At 39.7% G+C, this 18,391-nt stretch overlaps 1 protein-coding gene across 3 annotated transcripts in view; it reads left to right on the plus strand.

Annotated features, from left to right (window-relative positions):
- The first annotated feature begins 1,604 nt into the window (after nt 1-1,604).
- Nucleotides 1,605-18,391, plus strand: part of ELAVL4 (ELAV like RNA binding protein 4) — an 85,150-nt gene continuing 68,363 nt past the window's right edge. For 2 of the 3 annotated variants that reach the window (XM_060021767.1, XM_060021785.1), the window contains exon 1: nt 2,407-2,597. In XM_060021767.1, the coding sequence (XP_059877750.1) occupies nt 2,574-2,597 (24 nt within the window). In that variant the 5' untranslated portion in view covers nt 2,407-2,573. Of the gene's footprint in view, nt 1,826-2,406; nt 2,598-18,391 lie in introns of those variants that run through there. The other variant, XM_060021776.1, reaches the window with a different exon arrangement.

Consider the following 18,391-nt stretch of genomic DNA (forward strand, 5'->3'; position numbering starts at 1 on the left):
AGCTCATGTTGTATACCCAACAGATACTGTTTTATGGTGTATCTGTATTTTTAAAGTGTGTATATATATGTATATTTGTATGTGTGTTCATGAAATAGTAGCTTGGAGAAAATAGCTTTAATTTTCTAATGTAAAGGTTGTTTTCTTTTATAATAATTTTTCACAGACCCATTTATTCTTGGACTTTGAAGCCTAGAGCATAGCATGATTTTCGGCCTATATTTCCACTTGGCCCAATCCCATCCCGCTGTCGACTCCAGCCAAAGATGAAAAATTATGATAAATTATGTCTTTAGTAATATGTGTTACCTCTGTGTATTTATTGAGGAACAAATTGACTAAATTATGAATTAAATAAATCGTGATAAATTAGCCTTTGGGGTTAAAGTAAAACATAAACTCCTCAGATAAGCCACTTCAAAACCCAAACTAGAACAAAAAACTATACTACTAAAGGCTTGGTAGCATAGCGGTTATGAAATGTATAAAATGGGCAGACAAACTGTATACATCACCACACACTTGCTAAATGTCTCTTTGCAAGTCTTTTAAGAGGCCAAAGAAAAAAGACATCCTTGGAAGGAGAGAAGCAAAATCACGTGTTCAGTTAAGCAAGATGAGCACCCTGTACCGGTTATGAAATGAGGCTGTTGTCAAAAGTATGTTTTACCTTTCTCTGAAGCAGTAGAGAAAGCAAAAAAAGAATGTATTTTAGTGGATTTTTAAAAATTCAGATCATGCTCCTATCCAAGTTGAGAAATAAATTCATTTAAATAAATCATTCATCATTCTCTGTTTTGAAAAGCTCAGGCAGAAGGCAGAAAGGTAGAGGCTGACAGCTGCCCCCCTTCTCCCCCACAGCTTTTTTTCTTTTTTGTTTATTAGGAAGTAGTTTTCTGAAGCAAACTTGTATGAACCTAGTTAACAGAGCAAGCCTGATCTCAAACTTGCTTTCTTTTGAAACGCTGGCCATATTAGCTGCAGAAGGAGCATTGCTCACTAAAAATCAGCAATATTGGGGAATAATAAAGTTAAAATGTAGATATATTAGCACATTAAAGTGCTTTTGTTGTATCTTTAAGCCCAGAGGCAGGTCATTAAATATGCATTTTGCTAGAAAGCAACTGTCGAAAAAGATAAGGTGGTTGAAAACATTCTATAAGGGAAAAGCGCTCAGTCAGAAGGGTGGGGTGATACAGCCCTCAGGACAGGGGAAAGGGAGAACACTCCCACTGTTAAGGTTTGCAAGCCGCCAGTGACCTGCAGTTGTTACAGTACTTTTGAGCTGGGAGGAAGGAAAAGGTAAATATACAAGTATGGCTGTGTTGCTTCAGCCTGGCCTTAATTACCAGACACAAGAAGCAGTTCAGAAATCTGGTCTCTGTTGTTGTAGAGGTCACCAAATCATTAACATCGTCAATCTGGCAGTAGCTAATTTAAATAGCACCTGATGTTGCAACGCCTCCCTTCGTTTCCCCAGCCAATCAGATCCTGGCTTCAGCTGACAGATGGTCCCATAAATGGATGTAAAAAGGGGAAGCTTCGAGCCAATTTCAGCAAGGCTCTGTTCAGTTGTTCTTATCTACATCCTAGAATCAGGGGTTTCAGCTCACTGCTCCTTTTATTTCTTTTATTTTTCTTTCTCTCCCCCTACCCCCCCAAAATAATTGATTTACTTTACAGTCATCCACACTGTGTTTTGTGGATCTTTAAAAATATATAACAATAGTAGTCATTTTAAAAATATATTCTGAAATCTTTGCAAATTTTAACAGAAGAGTCGAAGCTCTGCGAGACCCAATATTTGCCAATAAGAATGGTTATGGTAGGTATGACTAGATTTATAATCTGTTGTTTGTGCCGCTGGAGGGGAGAAAAGCATATCCACCTTGACCAGTCTTATGCTTGCACAAGACTTCAGTTCTCTGCTGCTGTTTGGTTCCTACATTTACTATCTCTTTTGTGTAGAGAGTGCGGGTAGGTCCTTTTATTGAAAAGCAGTTGGGAAATAGATTGTCATTTTTAACAGGTCATTGTCAATTTTCCCTTCAACATAAAGGTGGGGGTGGGGAAGGGGAGGTGGGCTGAAATAATTGCTGGTTTGTTGAAATAGGTTATATTACCTGAGACCATAATGGCAAAAGAAGGATTTTCTTTTTGTAAGGGAGAGGGGGTTTGTCTATGTGCCTCCTCGGTTTTGTGGGGCTCGAGGTGGCTGCCGCGGGCTTAGGAATCTCTCCATTTCCGTGCTGGAAATTTAAACCTTGAGAGGCAGCTCCTGAATACTGAACGTTGACATGGGCAGTTGTGTTTCGGGGGGCTGCGCATTCAAAACGGCAAAGAGAGTGATTTATTTGGGCTTCAGTAAATGCTGCATCTTGTATTTCAAAGAGTTTCCTGTCATGACCTCATAAAAAAGAGGAGGCGGCTTGTATGTGTAGCGGTGCCTGGCGTGTTGAGTTGTTGCTTCCTTCTCTGGGCAGCAGCTCTGTAAGAAGGAATGTCAGCTTTTACATAACGTTCCTTTCCGCTTTTGACACACTGTGTGAGGGTCCATCTTCTTCTGATCACAGATGGAGTGGAATGGCTTGAAGATGGTAAGTGAAAAGAGGAAGACAGCTTGGAGGTTCCAGCCGTGTGTGTGTGTGTGTGTGTGTGTGTGTGTGTGTTCGTGCGCGCGCATAAGGATGGTGGACTGTGCATCGTAAATCACTGTGCAGACCGTTTGTGTGTGTATGCGTGTGTTTATTAGTGTCTCTCTTTTCTGAAAACCAGAATCCATCTCCAAGTATAATGGCACTGCACGCACACAAGGCACACACACTGCCTCTTTTATCGAACACACATTTTAGCCAAGCAAGGTTGGTGTCTTTTTTGACAATCACAGTGTCACCATCGCTGTTGGCTGGCGTGTCCACCGCCTCTGTGAGCTTTCAACAGAATTGCACGACTGTTAAAGTTAAAGGCACATTTCTTTTTTCAGTCTCCTACTCGGAGTGATGGGGAAGGCTGGGAATGAGGGGTGGAGGAGGTGAGGTTCAGTACCAGCAGATGCAATTGTGGAACAGGACTTTTGGATGTAGAAGGGGAAGTAGAAAACCTTTCTGCCAAAGTAGTAAATCTATTTTTAGCATCATCTTTTTCTGGAAAAAAAAAAGAAGCAGGGAAACTCCTTGAGTGCCGCTCCTGTTGCCTGATGTTGACCCTGAAGATATGGCACAAAATGGCACGATCAGATGCCACGAGTGCCCACTTTGACTTTGAATTTCACTAGCCATAGCTTTCACAGGGTTTCAAAGCTTGGTATGGGGGGAGGCTGTAAATTCATATCCATCTCACTTATTTTTTGCTAGAAAAGCCTGGGGAGGACTTTTCGCTCTGCATAGATGTTATAACAAAGCTGTGGTCTTTTTCCCATTCTTAGCGGATTGCCTTTGTCTGGCTGCTTGTTTTGATGGGTGTAAAACAAATAAGATTAGACCGAGCAGCCCAACTGAAAGCGATAGCTGGGAGGAAAACCCAATGAAAGGTTGCCGGGGAAACGAACAGAGGAAAAGCCGGGTAGGGAGCAGGTGGCTATCATGAGAACACACTGCAAACAGTGTAAAAAAGGCGGGGGGGTGGGGGGGACAGGACCTTGATTATCTTTGCTGTTCTTTGTGGCCGGCCCAACTTTAATTATTCTTTATAAATAGGTGTTAATTACATTTCTAACTCTGGTTTACAGTGATTTTTAGAAATCTATTTTTAAGCATCTGTTCTGTCTCCCCTGTTGTGTGTGTGTGTGTGTGTGTGTGTGTGTGTGTGTGTGTGTTTGGTTTAAAAAACAGAGAGAGAAGGAGAGGGGGAAGGGAGGTAGGGAATCTTGCTTTTTTTTCTCTCTCTCCCTCTCTCTCTTTCCCCCTTTTCCCTGCTGTGAAATTGTGCTGCAAAAATCGCAAGGAATCCTGTGAGGCCATTTGAAAAAAATGTAAATTATATTGAATGAAGTTGACGGAAGCATAATAGTGAACTCCCACAGCTGATACGTTCTGCAAATGATTTCTTAGAAATTTCCAGCAAATATCCATAGGAGAAATGTAGGTAGAATACATTTACCCTAAGCAATGATCTTGTGCTAGGTGGTATTGGTGTTTTTCCTAAATCAGATATTGATACTACAGTTCCGGGGAGTTCATTGTATTTCTCATTTTATACCCCGAGTAGAAATTACTTTTTAAAATAATAAATGGAAAGCTCTATTCTAGTCTTCTGCTTCGCCTCCCTCTCCATGCCTCCAGCCACAAGATCCATCAGGCTGCACCCTTGCAACCACTGCCTTCCATTCAGCATTTGGTCCCGGTCTTGGCATAAACTGAGTGAAAAGCTGATTTTTTTTCCAGCGTCTCTGAACGTCTGGGACCCATGTGTGCACGGGTGACAGGCATCTCTTGCTTTTTCTCTCTCAAAGTGTGCTTTGCTAGTAGTCTCTTTTTCTTATGATGGTGGGTACCAGAAGGACTGAAAGGTATATTACTTAGGTGAATAGGAGGTAGCATAGAAACAACTGAAACGATGATCTATTACGGTTTCTTCTGGAGAGACAAATTAAGTATGTGATAATTTTAAGCCCCAGAATGAGAGATTAAAAGACACTGAAATATGCTAAAAGGTTAGGAAATATAATTGGCTTTATTGAAAGTACTCTTAATTTTTACTCTCTCCATTGCAAATCTCTGCACCCCTCCCGTTCTTTCTTCCTTGCAGATGCTTCTTTTTGTTTTGTCTTCTTATTGGGGGATTTTAAAAATTTGTTTTGACTATTGAAGTATTAAAAAAAAAATAAACTTATATTTTTTGTCATACGCTTGAACCTCTTACTCTCATATCTTGAGTGTGTAAACATATGTTGTTATTAAAAAATAGAATAGTTTTCTGATTATCTAAAATTTATTTTTTTCTGAGAATTTTTCTGCATATTTTAGTTAAGGGGAAAATAATTTCTGTAGGAACTGTCACCTTGGCTTGGGTTGTAAAAAAGACACGTGGTTCTACTGCTGACCTTTCTCGCTTCTTTGTCTTAAAAATATTAATACCTACTACCTGCATGTGGAGGTGTGTCTTTACGGAAGCACAAGGCTGAGTGTGCATTTATTAAGAAATGAAATCTGATTGGAAATATTTCTGCGAAAAACACCTGACTACATCACAGTTTTAATGATCAGAATATTCTTGTATCTCATTGAAATATAATAGTTAAATCATTTAATATTTAAAATTTTGAATGAACATAGGTGGGGAAATAGCTGAAAAATTTCTTTGAAAATCATTGATTTATAGGACAATTTTAATATCCCGTTTAAAAAAACTAACAAGCAACTTAACCATTCATTTGTGATCTCAGTTCCATTCATTCCTAACTGCCATTCATTCAAGTCATCCTCCTGGCCAGGTATAGATGAACTTGCTTCTGTTTGATAGTTTTCCAAAGCCTTAAAACTTTTTTCTCTCCCTATAGCCCTTCCTTGGTCCTTTGAATATTCAAGGATTTTGTTATAAGAGGACGTCCAGATTGTTGTGAGGTAATAACAATAGAATTTTTTTTAAAGAAAGAGAAAGAAAATGAGCTACACACTTTAGTATTAAAACTCTTGAAATAGGGTCTGAGACATGTTAGACTTCACATATTTTAAACTTAGCATTTCTACTGGGGATAATCTATTTGAAATTTTAAATCTGGAAATCATTGCATGAATGGTGCTTTGTGTGTGTGTGTTTAATATCTCTAAAATAATTTGTAAGTGAATCAAGGTGTTTTACTCAAATAAGAGTTACCACTGACAATGAAAAGGGTTTCCTCAGGGCAAGTTCTTTTCTTTGGTTTGATTTCTTCCCTTTGCTCTTATTTCCTTATTGTGGGTGGATTCTCCTCCTATATGTAGACCAAAAACTACTCCGTCTATGAGGAGATATGTTGATATGCTGCTTCAGTTAGCCCTTGGCTTCTTAATGCCTTATTTTAATTAAAAAAAGGCTGAAGCAAATTATCAGTGTGTGCCGCAAGTAAGGAATGGCGGTCTTGATAGAGGTCATTGTACATAGACAGAAGTCCTTTGGCCTTGACAAATTTCTTCATCAGTTTCAATGATCTGTGGCCACCAGGCACTTAATTTATATGCCTGGACACTTAATATGTACATTTGTTGGTGAGCTGGCCAGCGGATGCTAGACACATGAGTATGCACTGGCAAATGCTGCAATGCAGTATTTTTTCCCAATGTCATTGGGAATTTGGGGGGTATGAGGGGACATAAACAGTCTCAAGCTTTTATCTTACTATTTTCCAGTAGATGGGCTGTGTTGAACAGAGCTGGCCAATTCCCCTTTTGAAAGTGAAGTCAACCTTTTATTGCCCACTATCCATCTCCTATCCTTTTGATAGATACGTGTATGTGAGAGAGAGGGACTGTGTGTGTGTGTGTGTGTGTGTGTGTGTGTATCACTGTAAGCATTTGCGTTTCTGGAATCCTGCACCTGTCTTAGGTTTTCCTCTTTTGGTATTACCAAATGTGTATACGTACTTGCAAGTATATGCGCATCTAAAAATGGAAAGAAAACCAAACTGGGCTGTTTTCCCCTAAGAAGTGGCTTCTCCTCCTCACAAATTCCAAGTTCCTTTATTAGAAAAATACAAAAATTCATGAAAAAGATATATCTAGACCCCACAGACCATTAGACCAAACACCTTTCTTTAGTTGCCACTTGAGAAACCATAAACGTGTAAATCCATAACAATATTTGTGAACTAGAAGCTACCCTGTCAATCAAGGGGTTGGGTTCAAATTAAAATATATGTATATGTGAAATGAGAATTTTGTTTTCTTTGGGAGCATTTGCACCTAATCGTTAACCATAGGTAAAAACAAGGAGGAGGGAGCGTGGCTGTGTTAGCTTCTCGTACTTCATTTTGTGAGTGTGTGTGTGTGTTTTAGGAACATCCTTGTATTTTTTAAGTCTCAGTGTGTTTTAAGGGTAGAGGGCTTTTTATAGGTCAGCAGCTTTTTAAGTATACAAAGAAAGGTGATCTGTGGGTGGGTGGGAGTTGTCACAAGCAGTAATTGTCATAAGTTAGCTATCTAGAAGTGGAAAGAAGAAAGAAAGCTGGAGGACAAGAGTGGAGAGGGGTACCAACATGTGGACCTGCACCTTGCCGGTATAAGAGATAATGAGTGATAAATCTGAACTGGTGCAGTGTAGGTTGCCCAATAATTTCTCAGAACCTTGACTTTGCAGGTTCATTACTTCTTTGCTTGCTTGTTCACACCTTTAATTATATCCAGTTTGGGATGCTAGCTGGGGGCACCAAAGATGAGCCATTTTGTTGTTTAGCTCATTAAGCATTCAGGCAGTGTGCTCACAATAGCTTTGGAGCATCAGCCATAGAAATCAAGCACTTTGGAAATGAAATTGTTACAAAAGAACAAAAAATGAGGAAGCAATCAGCCAGCTAGCTTGCTTTGGATGTTCACATCCACTCTGCTTAGTGGTAATATTTATGCTGTTCCTTGTACATTCATTAAGAAATAACTTATGCAGGGTCAGTGCTCCTAATAGGCTGCTGGCTTTCTCTCTCTCTCTCTCTCTCTCCCTCTCTCTCTCTCTTTCTCTCTCCCCTCCCTGTCTCTTTATCTCTGTCTCTCCCCATGCCCTCTCCCAACTCCTGAGATTTTCACCTTTTGCCAGACCATTTTAGCACTGACCATTTTTGCTTTGGTGAAGAACGTTATTCACATCTTCATTGTATTAAACACCAGAAATATTTTCCCCCCAATGTGGATCCCCCTGTACAAGGATCAAGAAATGCTGAATGCCATAAAGGAATTCTTAAATAAATTTTGGTTGAAAAAGCAGTGAAATATTGAAGAAATAAGGTCAGTGTAATTGTTGTACTTGAATTTTTGTTTTTTGTTGTTCTTGGAAAGCCTTATTTTTAACCACAAAAGTAAAACACAAAAATAGCATATGTGATTTTTTTTTTAATGGACAAAAATTACAAGTCATAGGTCTCTCCTGAAAATAACTTTCCCTGGACTCTCGGTTTGAAAATAACATTTAAAATCAAAGTTCACTTCTTAATTATTCATTTTGAAGCTATAAAAATGTAGTAATTCGTAAGTATTTTTTCTATAAGAGGTTTAGTTCTTTTTGCAGGATATGAGGAAGCAGAGAAACAATTCCAGTCAAGATGGCGAATTCTGAAAAACACACCACAGCGTGGAGGCTTCCTCTGTTTTGCACTTTGTGTCATTGAATCTACTCCTGCTCATTCTGAGTCAGTTAAACCTTCTATTGTCTACTTTCTTGGAACAACTAGCCCTTGACGTTATTTTGCCAACTGTGTTCATAGTGGAGGCTGGCTATCATTTGTTGTTGGATGAAGAAATATTTGTTGAAGACTTACTATGTGCATTTCTTTGAAACACGGAACTCAAAGTCACCATTTCTTCTGACACTAATCAAAAGCTATATTAGAGGCTAAATCTCTGTAGGGATAAAATTGCGTGAGGGATTTTAAGGTTGGACGTCATTCAATGAGGTTTATGTCAAATTATGGGAAAAGATCTGTTGAAGCATTCAAGTACATTAGTGTTTTTCCTTTTGTATTTATAAGAGTCTATGCATGACTCTAAAAGATAGAAATAAAAGCTATTCTGGGCATTTTTGTCTATAAGGTTCCATGTATCCAGATTTCACTCTTAGGAAAAGGTAAAGTTTGGACAGTTGAAAAGAACTTGTCTATCTGCCGTCAGCTGCCCATGGAGCTTGGCTAGATAACCTGTTAATTTTACAGAAATAAGAATGCCTTGCTTCTGACAGAGATGACTCTTAGAATAACTTTTCCCATGTTACTCTCCAGGGACAATTTGAGAAGATAGCGACCTCCTTGGCATACCCCTGTGCAAACTTTTTTTAGTTGTGTGGAAGTACAGTTGATATAACCCCTGTGCAAACTTGACATTTGCTAGTGGAGAGTTACTTTGTCATACATACCTAGATACTGTGTGCAGTGTGTATACGTGTGTGGTATAGATAGACAGCCATGACCCCCGATGTGCCCTGGGAAGTATCAGTAATGGCTTCTCAAGTAACCTGTGCTTTCCTAAGCTGCCAGTCTAAACCCTTTAGAGTTTTGCTTTCTAATTTGTACATGAAAAATAACTGAGTTGAACTTTTTTTTCTAGTGCCCCCTTTGAAGATACAACAGTAGTAAATACAGCTTTAATGATAAACTTTAGCTCTAAGTGCTATTTAAAAGTCTGTAGTGGAAAGCCTGAGAACTTGCAATCTTTACTGATGAAACTTTCATTAGGAAAGTGCTCACTTAAAATGGAGTAACCGACTAAGTCCCTGTAATTTGTGATTTTGACCAGATTTGACTCATCTTTTCTTATGTTACTTTTTGTAATACAGCCAACCACACATCTAAAATTCTGGATATTGTACATGTCTTCAATATTAATTATCTATGTTGATGCACTGGGTACAGACAGTACAATTCCCACAAGTCCAGATTCTTACTGTAACACTAAAACAAAAGTGATATTTATGAACAGTATTGGGAAAGTTGTCCTATAGTAACTGTTCCCCAAAGGAAGCTTTACATAAATATTCATTTATTATTCAGGATATTAAAAGGGAATCCTTAGCTTTTACTTTTTAATTTGGGCTAAAATATGTAAATTGGTTTTATTTTGGAGTTGCTCTGTTTTAGGTGGCTTTGGGGAAGGATAACTTTTTAGCTTGATTAGATTTTAATTGTCTCTGTGGTAGAAAAGATTCCAGACCTGAAACCAACCTGGTTATTGTGATTAGAAACCAGAGGGCCAGTGTACAGATGGGACTAAAAACATATTACATCAACTGGTGCACGTGTAGAAAAATTAGATTTGTTTCCAACTAGATGCCACTATTCCCATGTTCTTGTTAGCAGAGGCCAGGGAACCGCAAGTCTGCCTTGGGCTCGGAGGACCTGCACAGGGCGCCTGTACAGGCAAGCCTCTGGAAAGATTGCTCTTTGTCTTAAGAAACCAGGACGTGCAAAGGACTGGAGTCAGGTGAACTTGGGTTAGAATCCTGACTTTTCCGAATAGTAAGAGGGTGATCTCGGATGAGGTACTTGAGCTTTCTGAGCCTCAGTTACCTCATCTTTAAGATGGGAATAATGCCTGACTCACAGGGGTTCTGTGAAGATCAGATGAGAAACAGTATTTGAAGGCACCAGTCACATACAGGAGTTGAAAATTAAAGGTGCCTAGAGGACATTCACTCTCTTTCAGTCTGTAGTCATTCTATCCTCCGTGCCAGATGTCCTGGGGAGAAGTGACATTGCATGCTACCCTCACGGTCTCCATCCTCTCCCCAGAGCTCATGGGGATGGGGGTTGTGTTTGACACACAGTGGTTTTTAAACATAGACAAGCCCTCAGTTCTTCCCTGGAATTGTGTGACTTTATTAAGTTTTCTATATTCTCCTAGGTTTTTGCAAGGTACATCCATGATCTCCTTTGGAGTTCGAATTAACTCGGGATTTAGTCATTAGAAAAAAGGTGAACATAAAATTAATTTTAATTGATGCTGTTTTCCCATTTCTTGATAGAGTCTGTTAGGAACTTCATAACTCATCCAGAAAGAAAATAAAAAGAAGTTAAGGTTAATTGATACGGTCTCACCTTTGTTGTCTAAGATAGAGTGAGTGAGTGAGTTATTTGACTTTGGCACCGAAACCAACTTACTTTGGACCTATTTTTCCCCTTCACCACATCAGCTTTTTTCCCTCTATCCCTCTTTTCCCCAGTAGGCTGAATTCTGAAGTTCTGTTTCTCAAGGAGTGGGGAAGAGGTTGAGGTAGAAACCGGCTTAGTGAGGTTTTTCTAACTTGCCATCAGTTTTTCTTCTCCTCCTTGGTGAGGCAAGATGATGGATGGCTTTGGCAGTATAAACAGCTCTAGAAGTGATCGGATTGTCTGAGAGGTGTGGGAGATGGGAGCGGAATGCTGGCCCTCAATTGATTAGCCTCCCATTTAAAGGAAGAAAAGAGAAAGGAGGAAAATCACCCCGAAGGCCTTGACATAGTTGTTGATCACACACACATGGGAAGGGGTATGGGTGGTGTCAGGACTGGTGTTAGGCCAAGCCTAATTTAGTTTATACCTTTCCCAAGGTTCTGAAGGGGGAAATAAATAGGCACATAATAAATTCACAAACTGTTTTAAATTGGGACCTGTTGCTGTCACCAGTGAGGATGAAGAAATAACACAAGTAGTCCCTTCCGAGGATTCAAGAATTAAACTGAAAACATAACCTTAGACTACTGTTTTAGTGTCGTGGATTTTGAATTCCACTTCATATGATCATAGGAAGGATGTGAAGGGAGCAATTTTCTTTCCTTCAATTTAATACTTAAAACTAGGGGAAGGGATTATAAATTGATCTGATCCCCCAGGTGCCATTTTGCAGGTCCTGTGTTTCTATGAAAAAGACCCTTTACTGTGAAACAGACAGACAGTTGAACTTTTTCTCTTTCCACATGTATCTATTTCAAGGCTTCAGCAAGATTCATCAAAGGATTTTGTAAGCAGCCTTGTATGTGGTATGCAAGCTCTCTGGAAGAATTCAGTTGATTTTTAGACTGTGTTTATATGGGCAGAAATATATCTGTGGAAGAAAGGGGCTTAAATTTGAGAAGGTAGAAGACATTTTCACATATTTTGTCCTAAGGAAATCTCATACCTATTAATGAAAGACCAAAAAGAGATGATTGGATGAGTGATTTGAGCAGGTGAATGGACAGGGAAGTAGCAGGTAGATATTCTTAGGATCTCCTTGCCAGATAAGGGTTTGCATTATTTAAAAGTGACCCATATTTAAGCCCATATTTGAATCTCAGTTCCTTCTTGCTTTACACCTCTGGCTTAAGGTTATCTGCAAGAAGATAAAAAAAGACTTCTAGCTTAGAAGAGCTTTAATAAGAACTCTTGAACAGGTGAACTTTGGAGACACGGGCTTGCAGTTGGTATAATCTTAACAGTACTGCTCCTGAACTACCAGTTGTTCAAGAATAGAGGAGCAAGTTTGCACTTCTAGAACGTCAGCTGTTCTCAGCACAGTTTTGCTGTAATGGATCTGTGACTATGGAGATCATTTCTCATATTCACTTAACATTGCATAATTTTGACCCTGTGATGGCCGCTTAATCTCTTTCATGTAGTTAGGGCAGAGACTGTTAACCCCTTTTTATAGAAAATAAAGCTCGGCCACCTGCCTTAGGTTACATAGTTAGCAATATCAGCAGTCCTAGATCCAGAGTGTTTGGGAATACATCCAGCTTGGCCAAAGTTTACTTCTCGGGGAGCGAGGGGGAGCAATTCCTTTTTCAGATCAAGTTTTTCAGTGTGGAATCAGCAAACACAATTGTGTGTCTATTGCATATAAACCACACTCTAGGTGCCTCCTGGAATGTCACAGTATTTTAAACATACCCTAATATAGTGGGTAAGGACATGACAGAATGTGAAAATTGTCTCAGCAGAGGAGGTACAATGTGCACAAGAGGGAGACATTCACTGTTGTTGGAGGAAATGCCATTGGAGTGGAGCCAGGAAAGATGGCTAGGCAGAAGAATTAGGACAAAGGGGATTCCGTGTGGAGGGAAGAGTATGAGTAAAAGCACAGAGGTGGGAAATTACTTAAGGAATAAGTAGTCTGGTATGAGTGCAGCATAGGATGTGTAAAGGTGAAGCTAGAGAGATGGATAAAAGCTATGGTTTAAGGTGGTTCGGGTGTTTTGACTTTAATTGGTAGCTATGCAATGTCTTAGATCAGAAAACTAGAGTTTCCTGATGGTTTAGCAGGGTCAAGACCTGTCTTTATTTAATCATGATTTCTTAGAGGTTGAAGTCACCATAAAGATGCTTCCAAAATAGATATTTGTTATTTAGAGGGAATCGGCATTAAAGCACTCTTCTGGTCACGGTGTGATGTTATGATGATACTACTCATTGGTACAGTCACGCTGAGAATTGCTTTTAGGGTTACAATGCCAAAGAGCAGTAGGAGGGAAAATATCGACTTTATTTCAGATCATAAAGAAATGTGCCATTAGAGGAGTTTGCTGCATTCTCTCATCAACAGGTACCAGTGCTCATTTTGTGAGATGTGTGGCCAGAGAGAGGATGGTGGTGGTTTTGGAATAAACTGATTTCCTCCAGAATAGAAAAGTACCCGCTTCAGACTTCCAAGTGCATGTGCCGAGGCATGCTTGTCTCCTCTGGTAGTCTGGGAGCCCTGGAGGGTGGAGATCACGTCAAATGCTCTCTTATTTCAATGTTGGGCACGTGATAGGTACAATAAATGTTTGTTGAATTACCATAATATTTTTAAAGAGTCTGAATTGCAGAGTTAGAAAACTTGTGAATCTTGGATCTGTCATCAATTTGTGGGAGTCTGTTTAGTCCAAGTCACCTGACCTTTCTGTGTTTCAGTTTCTTAATATGTAAAATAGAATTAATACAACTTCATAGCTTGATGGGAGGATTAGTTAAGCTATATCCTTAATACACTTGAACAGACAGGATAACAATATTAGTTAAATTACTAAGTTCTAGTTTGCCTAAAATTGTTTTACTGAGTCTTGACCAGAATTTTTAAAACTTAAAACAACAAATGAAATAGAAATGAAAATTTCAGAGGCTGGTACTTAGTAAGGGCATTATTTCATGAAACTTTTGTTTCAGTTACCTGTGTTCTGAGTTGTGATATGAAGTTGCTGTGTTCAATATACTACTTAATTTTTTTTACTTTGTTGGATCATGGTTAGTAAAACACTGTTCTAGATGATAATGATCTCTGAATTATCCAAAGGGAAAAAAACCAGTCAACTTTCTTCAGAGCCATGCAATGCAAATTCTCTAGTATTTTCCAAATTATTAAAGAAAGGATGACTTCTGATTATTTTAGATTTAATGTGGAACATTGTATTCTAAATCTTTGAAAGTTAATGTCTGCATGATGTATGTTGGGGCTTTCTATTAATTACAATATTTATTAACTAGCAAATTTCATTCCTTTGTCGAGCTATTTTAGCTGAACCTGCAAAGTAATGATAATAATGACAGTAATAAGTAGTGGAGGTGACCTAGATGTGAGACTAGAAATAACGAAATAAGCTTTCATTTGTTGAGCTCTTACTATGAGTCAGGCACTGTCAGACAGCATCCCTTTTAATCCTTAGAACAACCTTAAAAGGTAAATGTTAATTTTCCTGTTTTATGGATGAGCTAACTGAGGTTTTGGAAAGTAAATTAAAGTTATATAGCCAATAATTGACTGGGCAAGGATTCGATTTGAACCCAGGTCTACTTCCAGAGCAAAATTTTAAAGTTCCATGAAGATGTGTTAAGATGCCTGCTATGTATTAGCACTGTACTCCTCTACAAAGATAGGTGGTTCAATTGGTCTTTACCCTTGAGGGTTTGCTACCTGCCCTTGAGATTTTTCTGTGCATGAAAGTAAGTAAAATGTGATTTAATCATAAGAGGACAGGCACAAAGACTCTCATACTAAGTATTTTATTTTTAGAAGTACTGAGAAAAGTGCCTGGAAAATAGTAGGTATTCAGTAAAGATTTATTAAACTGAATTGAAATTGGATTAATTCTTACCTGGTGACTGGGGAGAGAATGGGACAATACTGGGGAAGCTTTGTGCTAAAGAGTGTCTTTACCTGCAGAGTGGCAGATCTATCTGTCCTAGAGCCATTCAGTGCCTTTTGGAATTCCTAGAATGGCAGCAAGGAAAGCCAACTGGAGTTCAAGAACTCAAATTATAAACTTCAAGTTTCATTCAGGCAGAGAGAACTTTTTCCATTTTAGTATAAAAAGAGAATCCTGAGACAGAGACATTTGGAGAATGATAAATGAAGGGTAGCCTTCCTTAGAATTTAAAATACCAATAATAATTGTTGTTGTTAATTTTACTATACCACTTACTAACCTTATAACCTCAAGCAAGTCACATTACCTCTTTGAGCCCAGTTTCCACATCTGCAAAATATTTATCCCTCTCAGCGTTGTTGTGAGGATTAAATAGATCCATTTGATGAATATTTACTAAGCACTTACCATTTGGTGGTCTCTGAGGACTTAGTAAAGGAGACATAGCCCACTGCCCTCAAAGAACTGAGTATCTGGTGAAAGTGCTGTGAGAGTAGGATTCGGACTCCCACCATGTGAATAGGCCACCACTGAAAGAACACAACACCCTGCAGTCTGCTTTTGCGTGCATGTTATGGTCATGCATGCCTCATTTGCATCATTAGAAGTTCAAGTTTATTGAGGGTGCTGTGACAGTCATCTTCTTATCCCCTCCTCCCCCTGGGACCCAGCCTTGCCCAGTCGTACAATGTTACCTTATATAGCTGTCACTCAATGAATCCAGCCCAATTCAGCAAATATTTACCAAGTTGTTCGGGTACTGTGCTGGGGAAGGGAGAGTAACATTTGCTGAACAGAGTTGAGTTTAAAATGACTCTAGAGCACAAAGGGGGAACAGTATCATGAGGTGGTGATAAACTACACTAGTGCTAAAAATGCCTGTGATCTATTCAGGAAGAAAATAGGGCCCCAAAGAAAATTCGGCAGGGAGCCCAAAAAAATAATGTATTCTTTCTGTTTCTCAGTGCTGTTTTGTTCGCATTTCACGGGGAACCAGTGTATTGCTACCGGCACAGAGTTGAGATGCGATCGCAGAGATGGCTACTTTAGATTAATGGCTCAGGAGCAAGCCCTGCCACCTTCACCAGGCCCAGAAGACCCTCCATGGCCTGGCCCCTGCCCTCCTTTCCAGCCTCCCGTCCTGCAGCTCTTTGCCTTCCATTCATTCTCCACTGTGGAACTGTGCCATGCTCTTCTGTACTTATGCCCAAACGATCCCTGGGTCTCAAACATACTTCTGCTTTTCTTTACCTGACTTCATGAGACAAATCGGAGGTGACTTCTCACCCAGGAAAGATTGTCTGAGTGATGCAGGGTTAGAGCTCCTCTGTTAGCACTGTGGCACCCTTCCATCATTGGTCTTCCGCATGGTATAATCAATTGTTGATTTGTCTGTCTTACCACCACCTCAACAGTCAGGACTGGGTTTATCTCTCTTCCTGGCTCAGTAGGTGCTCAGTAATTAATTGTTAACTGAGTGATATAGTTGGATGTCTGTTAGATTGTCCATAAATGGGTCTTACCAGGTGCGCTGTTAACCTCTAGCCTATGAGAGATGTGTTGGACCCAAAGCCCCCTTATCAAGAAGACTGGTTTTGACACTCCTGTTGCTTACCAACCACAGTCTGTGACTTTTAAGTTGAAGGTCTTGAGTATGTCTGTTTATGTGAAACTTTTCCTGAGCACCATGACTCACCTGTGATTCCTCAGTAATTCTTCTTTCCTCTAGATTCCTTTGTCACTTGCTCTCTGTACCACGCAGTTAACAATGATATATCACAATAATGGCAGCCCTTTATTGTGTACGTGTCAGACTTTGCAAAAGAACTTTACTTAGGTTATCTCATTAAACCTCACAACAATTCTAGGAAGCAGGTATTTTTATTCCCATTTTGAAGAAAGAGCACCATGTAGCTTACATAACTTACACAAGGTCACATGGCTAGGAAATGTCAGACTTGGAATTCCAAGCCTACTCTGTTTGATTCCAAAGCCCATGTTCTGTCTCCCTGTATCTATTACTCACCTCTTAAAAGGTGGGGACTAAAAAGAGGCATTTAGCCTAGTGGTTATTAACATTAATAAGGACCATTTAGCCTAGTGGGACTTTTGATCAAGATTGCCAGGGTTCAAATCCTGGCTTTACCAGCTGTGACCTTGGGCAAATCACTTACCCTCCCTGTGCCTCCATTTCTTCATCTTTAAACTAGGGTTCTTGTGAGGATTTGATGGACCAATGTATGTTAAGGATTAAAAACAGTGTTCGGCATATAAAGTGTTAATGATCATTATTATTATCATACAGTATTAATTTTTGTCCCATTCTTCAAATATTTGTTTAGTGCCTGCTCTAGGCCAGATACTGGTCTAGGTGCTGGAGATACAGTGGTGACTAAGACATGCCATCATGGAGCTTTCGTCTTACAGAGGGAAGACAGACAACAGAGTAAATAAATAAGTGGATAGTACTAGATAATACATATTTTGTGATATCTTAGTTCACATAGTGAAATGCTATTTTAGTATATGTGCTGCTGAAGCGAGCACTGGAATGCTATTTTAAAAATACAGGTAATGGAGAGCGGCACTAATGAGCACGTGTTTGTGGACACACAGGGAGAACACAACAGTTCAGCCGATGTCTTGCTTCTGCTTGGTGAGGTGGAGCAGTCCGTGCCCTGCTCTGAAAGGCTGGGCTTTACATGTCTAGCTGCTGATGCTTGGGATGACAGGCTCGCCTTACCTGCACTCAGGGTGGGGTGGTCATCCCTGGAGTGGCAGGAAATTAAATGATTAGGTTGAGGTGTCTGGGCCTCAGGAAAACCCAACATAGAGAACTCATAAATAGGCCAGGGGTCTCCAGTCTATAGGGGAAAGACTCCACTCTCTTTCCCTACAGTTGAGGCTGTGAAATGGAATAAATGTCCTGAAATGATCAGAAGGAAGTTTTGGCCAATCATTCAGCTAAAGACAGGGTCAGCTGGGATGTTTTGTCAAATAATTTTGTAAGATCTCCTGAGAGCTCTTTGCAGGAGCCTGGACCTAAAAAGTGCAGTAGTCATTGACACTATCATAGGATTCTTCATGTTCGTAAGAGCATTATAGTGGTCAAGAGCATGAGCTTGGGAGTCAGAGAAATCAAGGGTTTTTTCCTTCCCTGCTTACTTGTAGTGGGGTCTTGTAAAGTCAATAACTTGTCTGAGCCTCAGTTTGTCTATAAAATGGGGTTAATAATACCTACTTAAGTGGCTTGTTTAGAGGATGAATTGTTAGCATATGTAAAGAGCCTGGTTCAGGGCCTGGCTATGTAGTAGGCTTTTAATAGAGAAGAATTTTTTTTATTAAGTTCAGTCCCCTCAGGGTGTGCATTTTATATATCGGCTGTTTATTGCGGGGCTCACAGGGGGAGATTTAGACTAAAATATGTGAGCTCCTTCCCATTGTATAACCTTCAAAAACGAAAGCAGGTAACCTCAAAACCGAGGATATATCATCTCAGAAGGATTGTGGACACCAGAGGAAAATAAGATTTGATTTGCTCCAAATCAGTATGGTGGAGACTGGAACAGCCAGTCTCTGTCACAAAGCTGTGTTGGCTGCATCCTCCTGGAGTCACAGGCCCTTAGAGGCCTGAGGCTCTGTG

The sequence above is a fragment of the Delphinus delphis genome, chromosome 1, assembly GCF_949987515.2.
Source record: "Delphinus delphis chromosome 1, mDelDel1.2, whole genome shotgun sequence".
Taxonomy (NCBI): domain Eukaryota; kingdom Metazoa; phylum Chordata; class Mammalia; order Artiodactyla; family Delphinidae; genus Delphinus; species Delphinus delphis.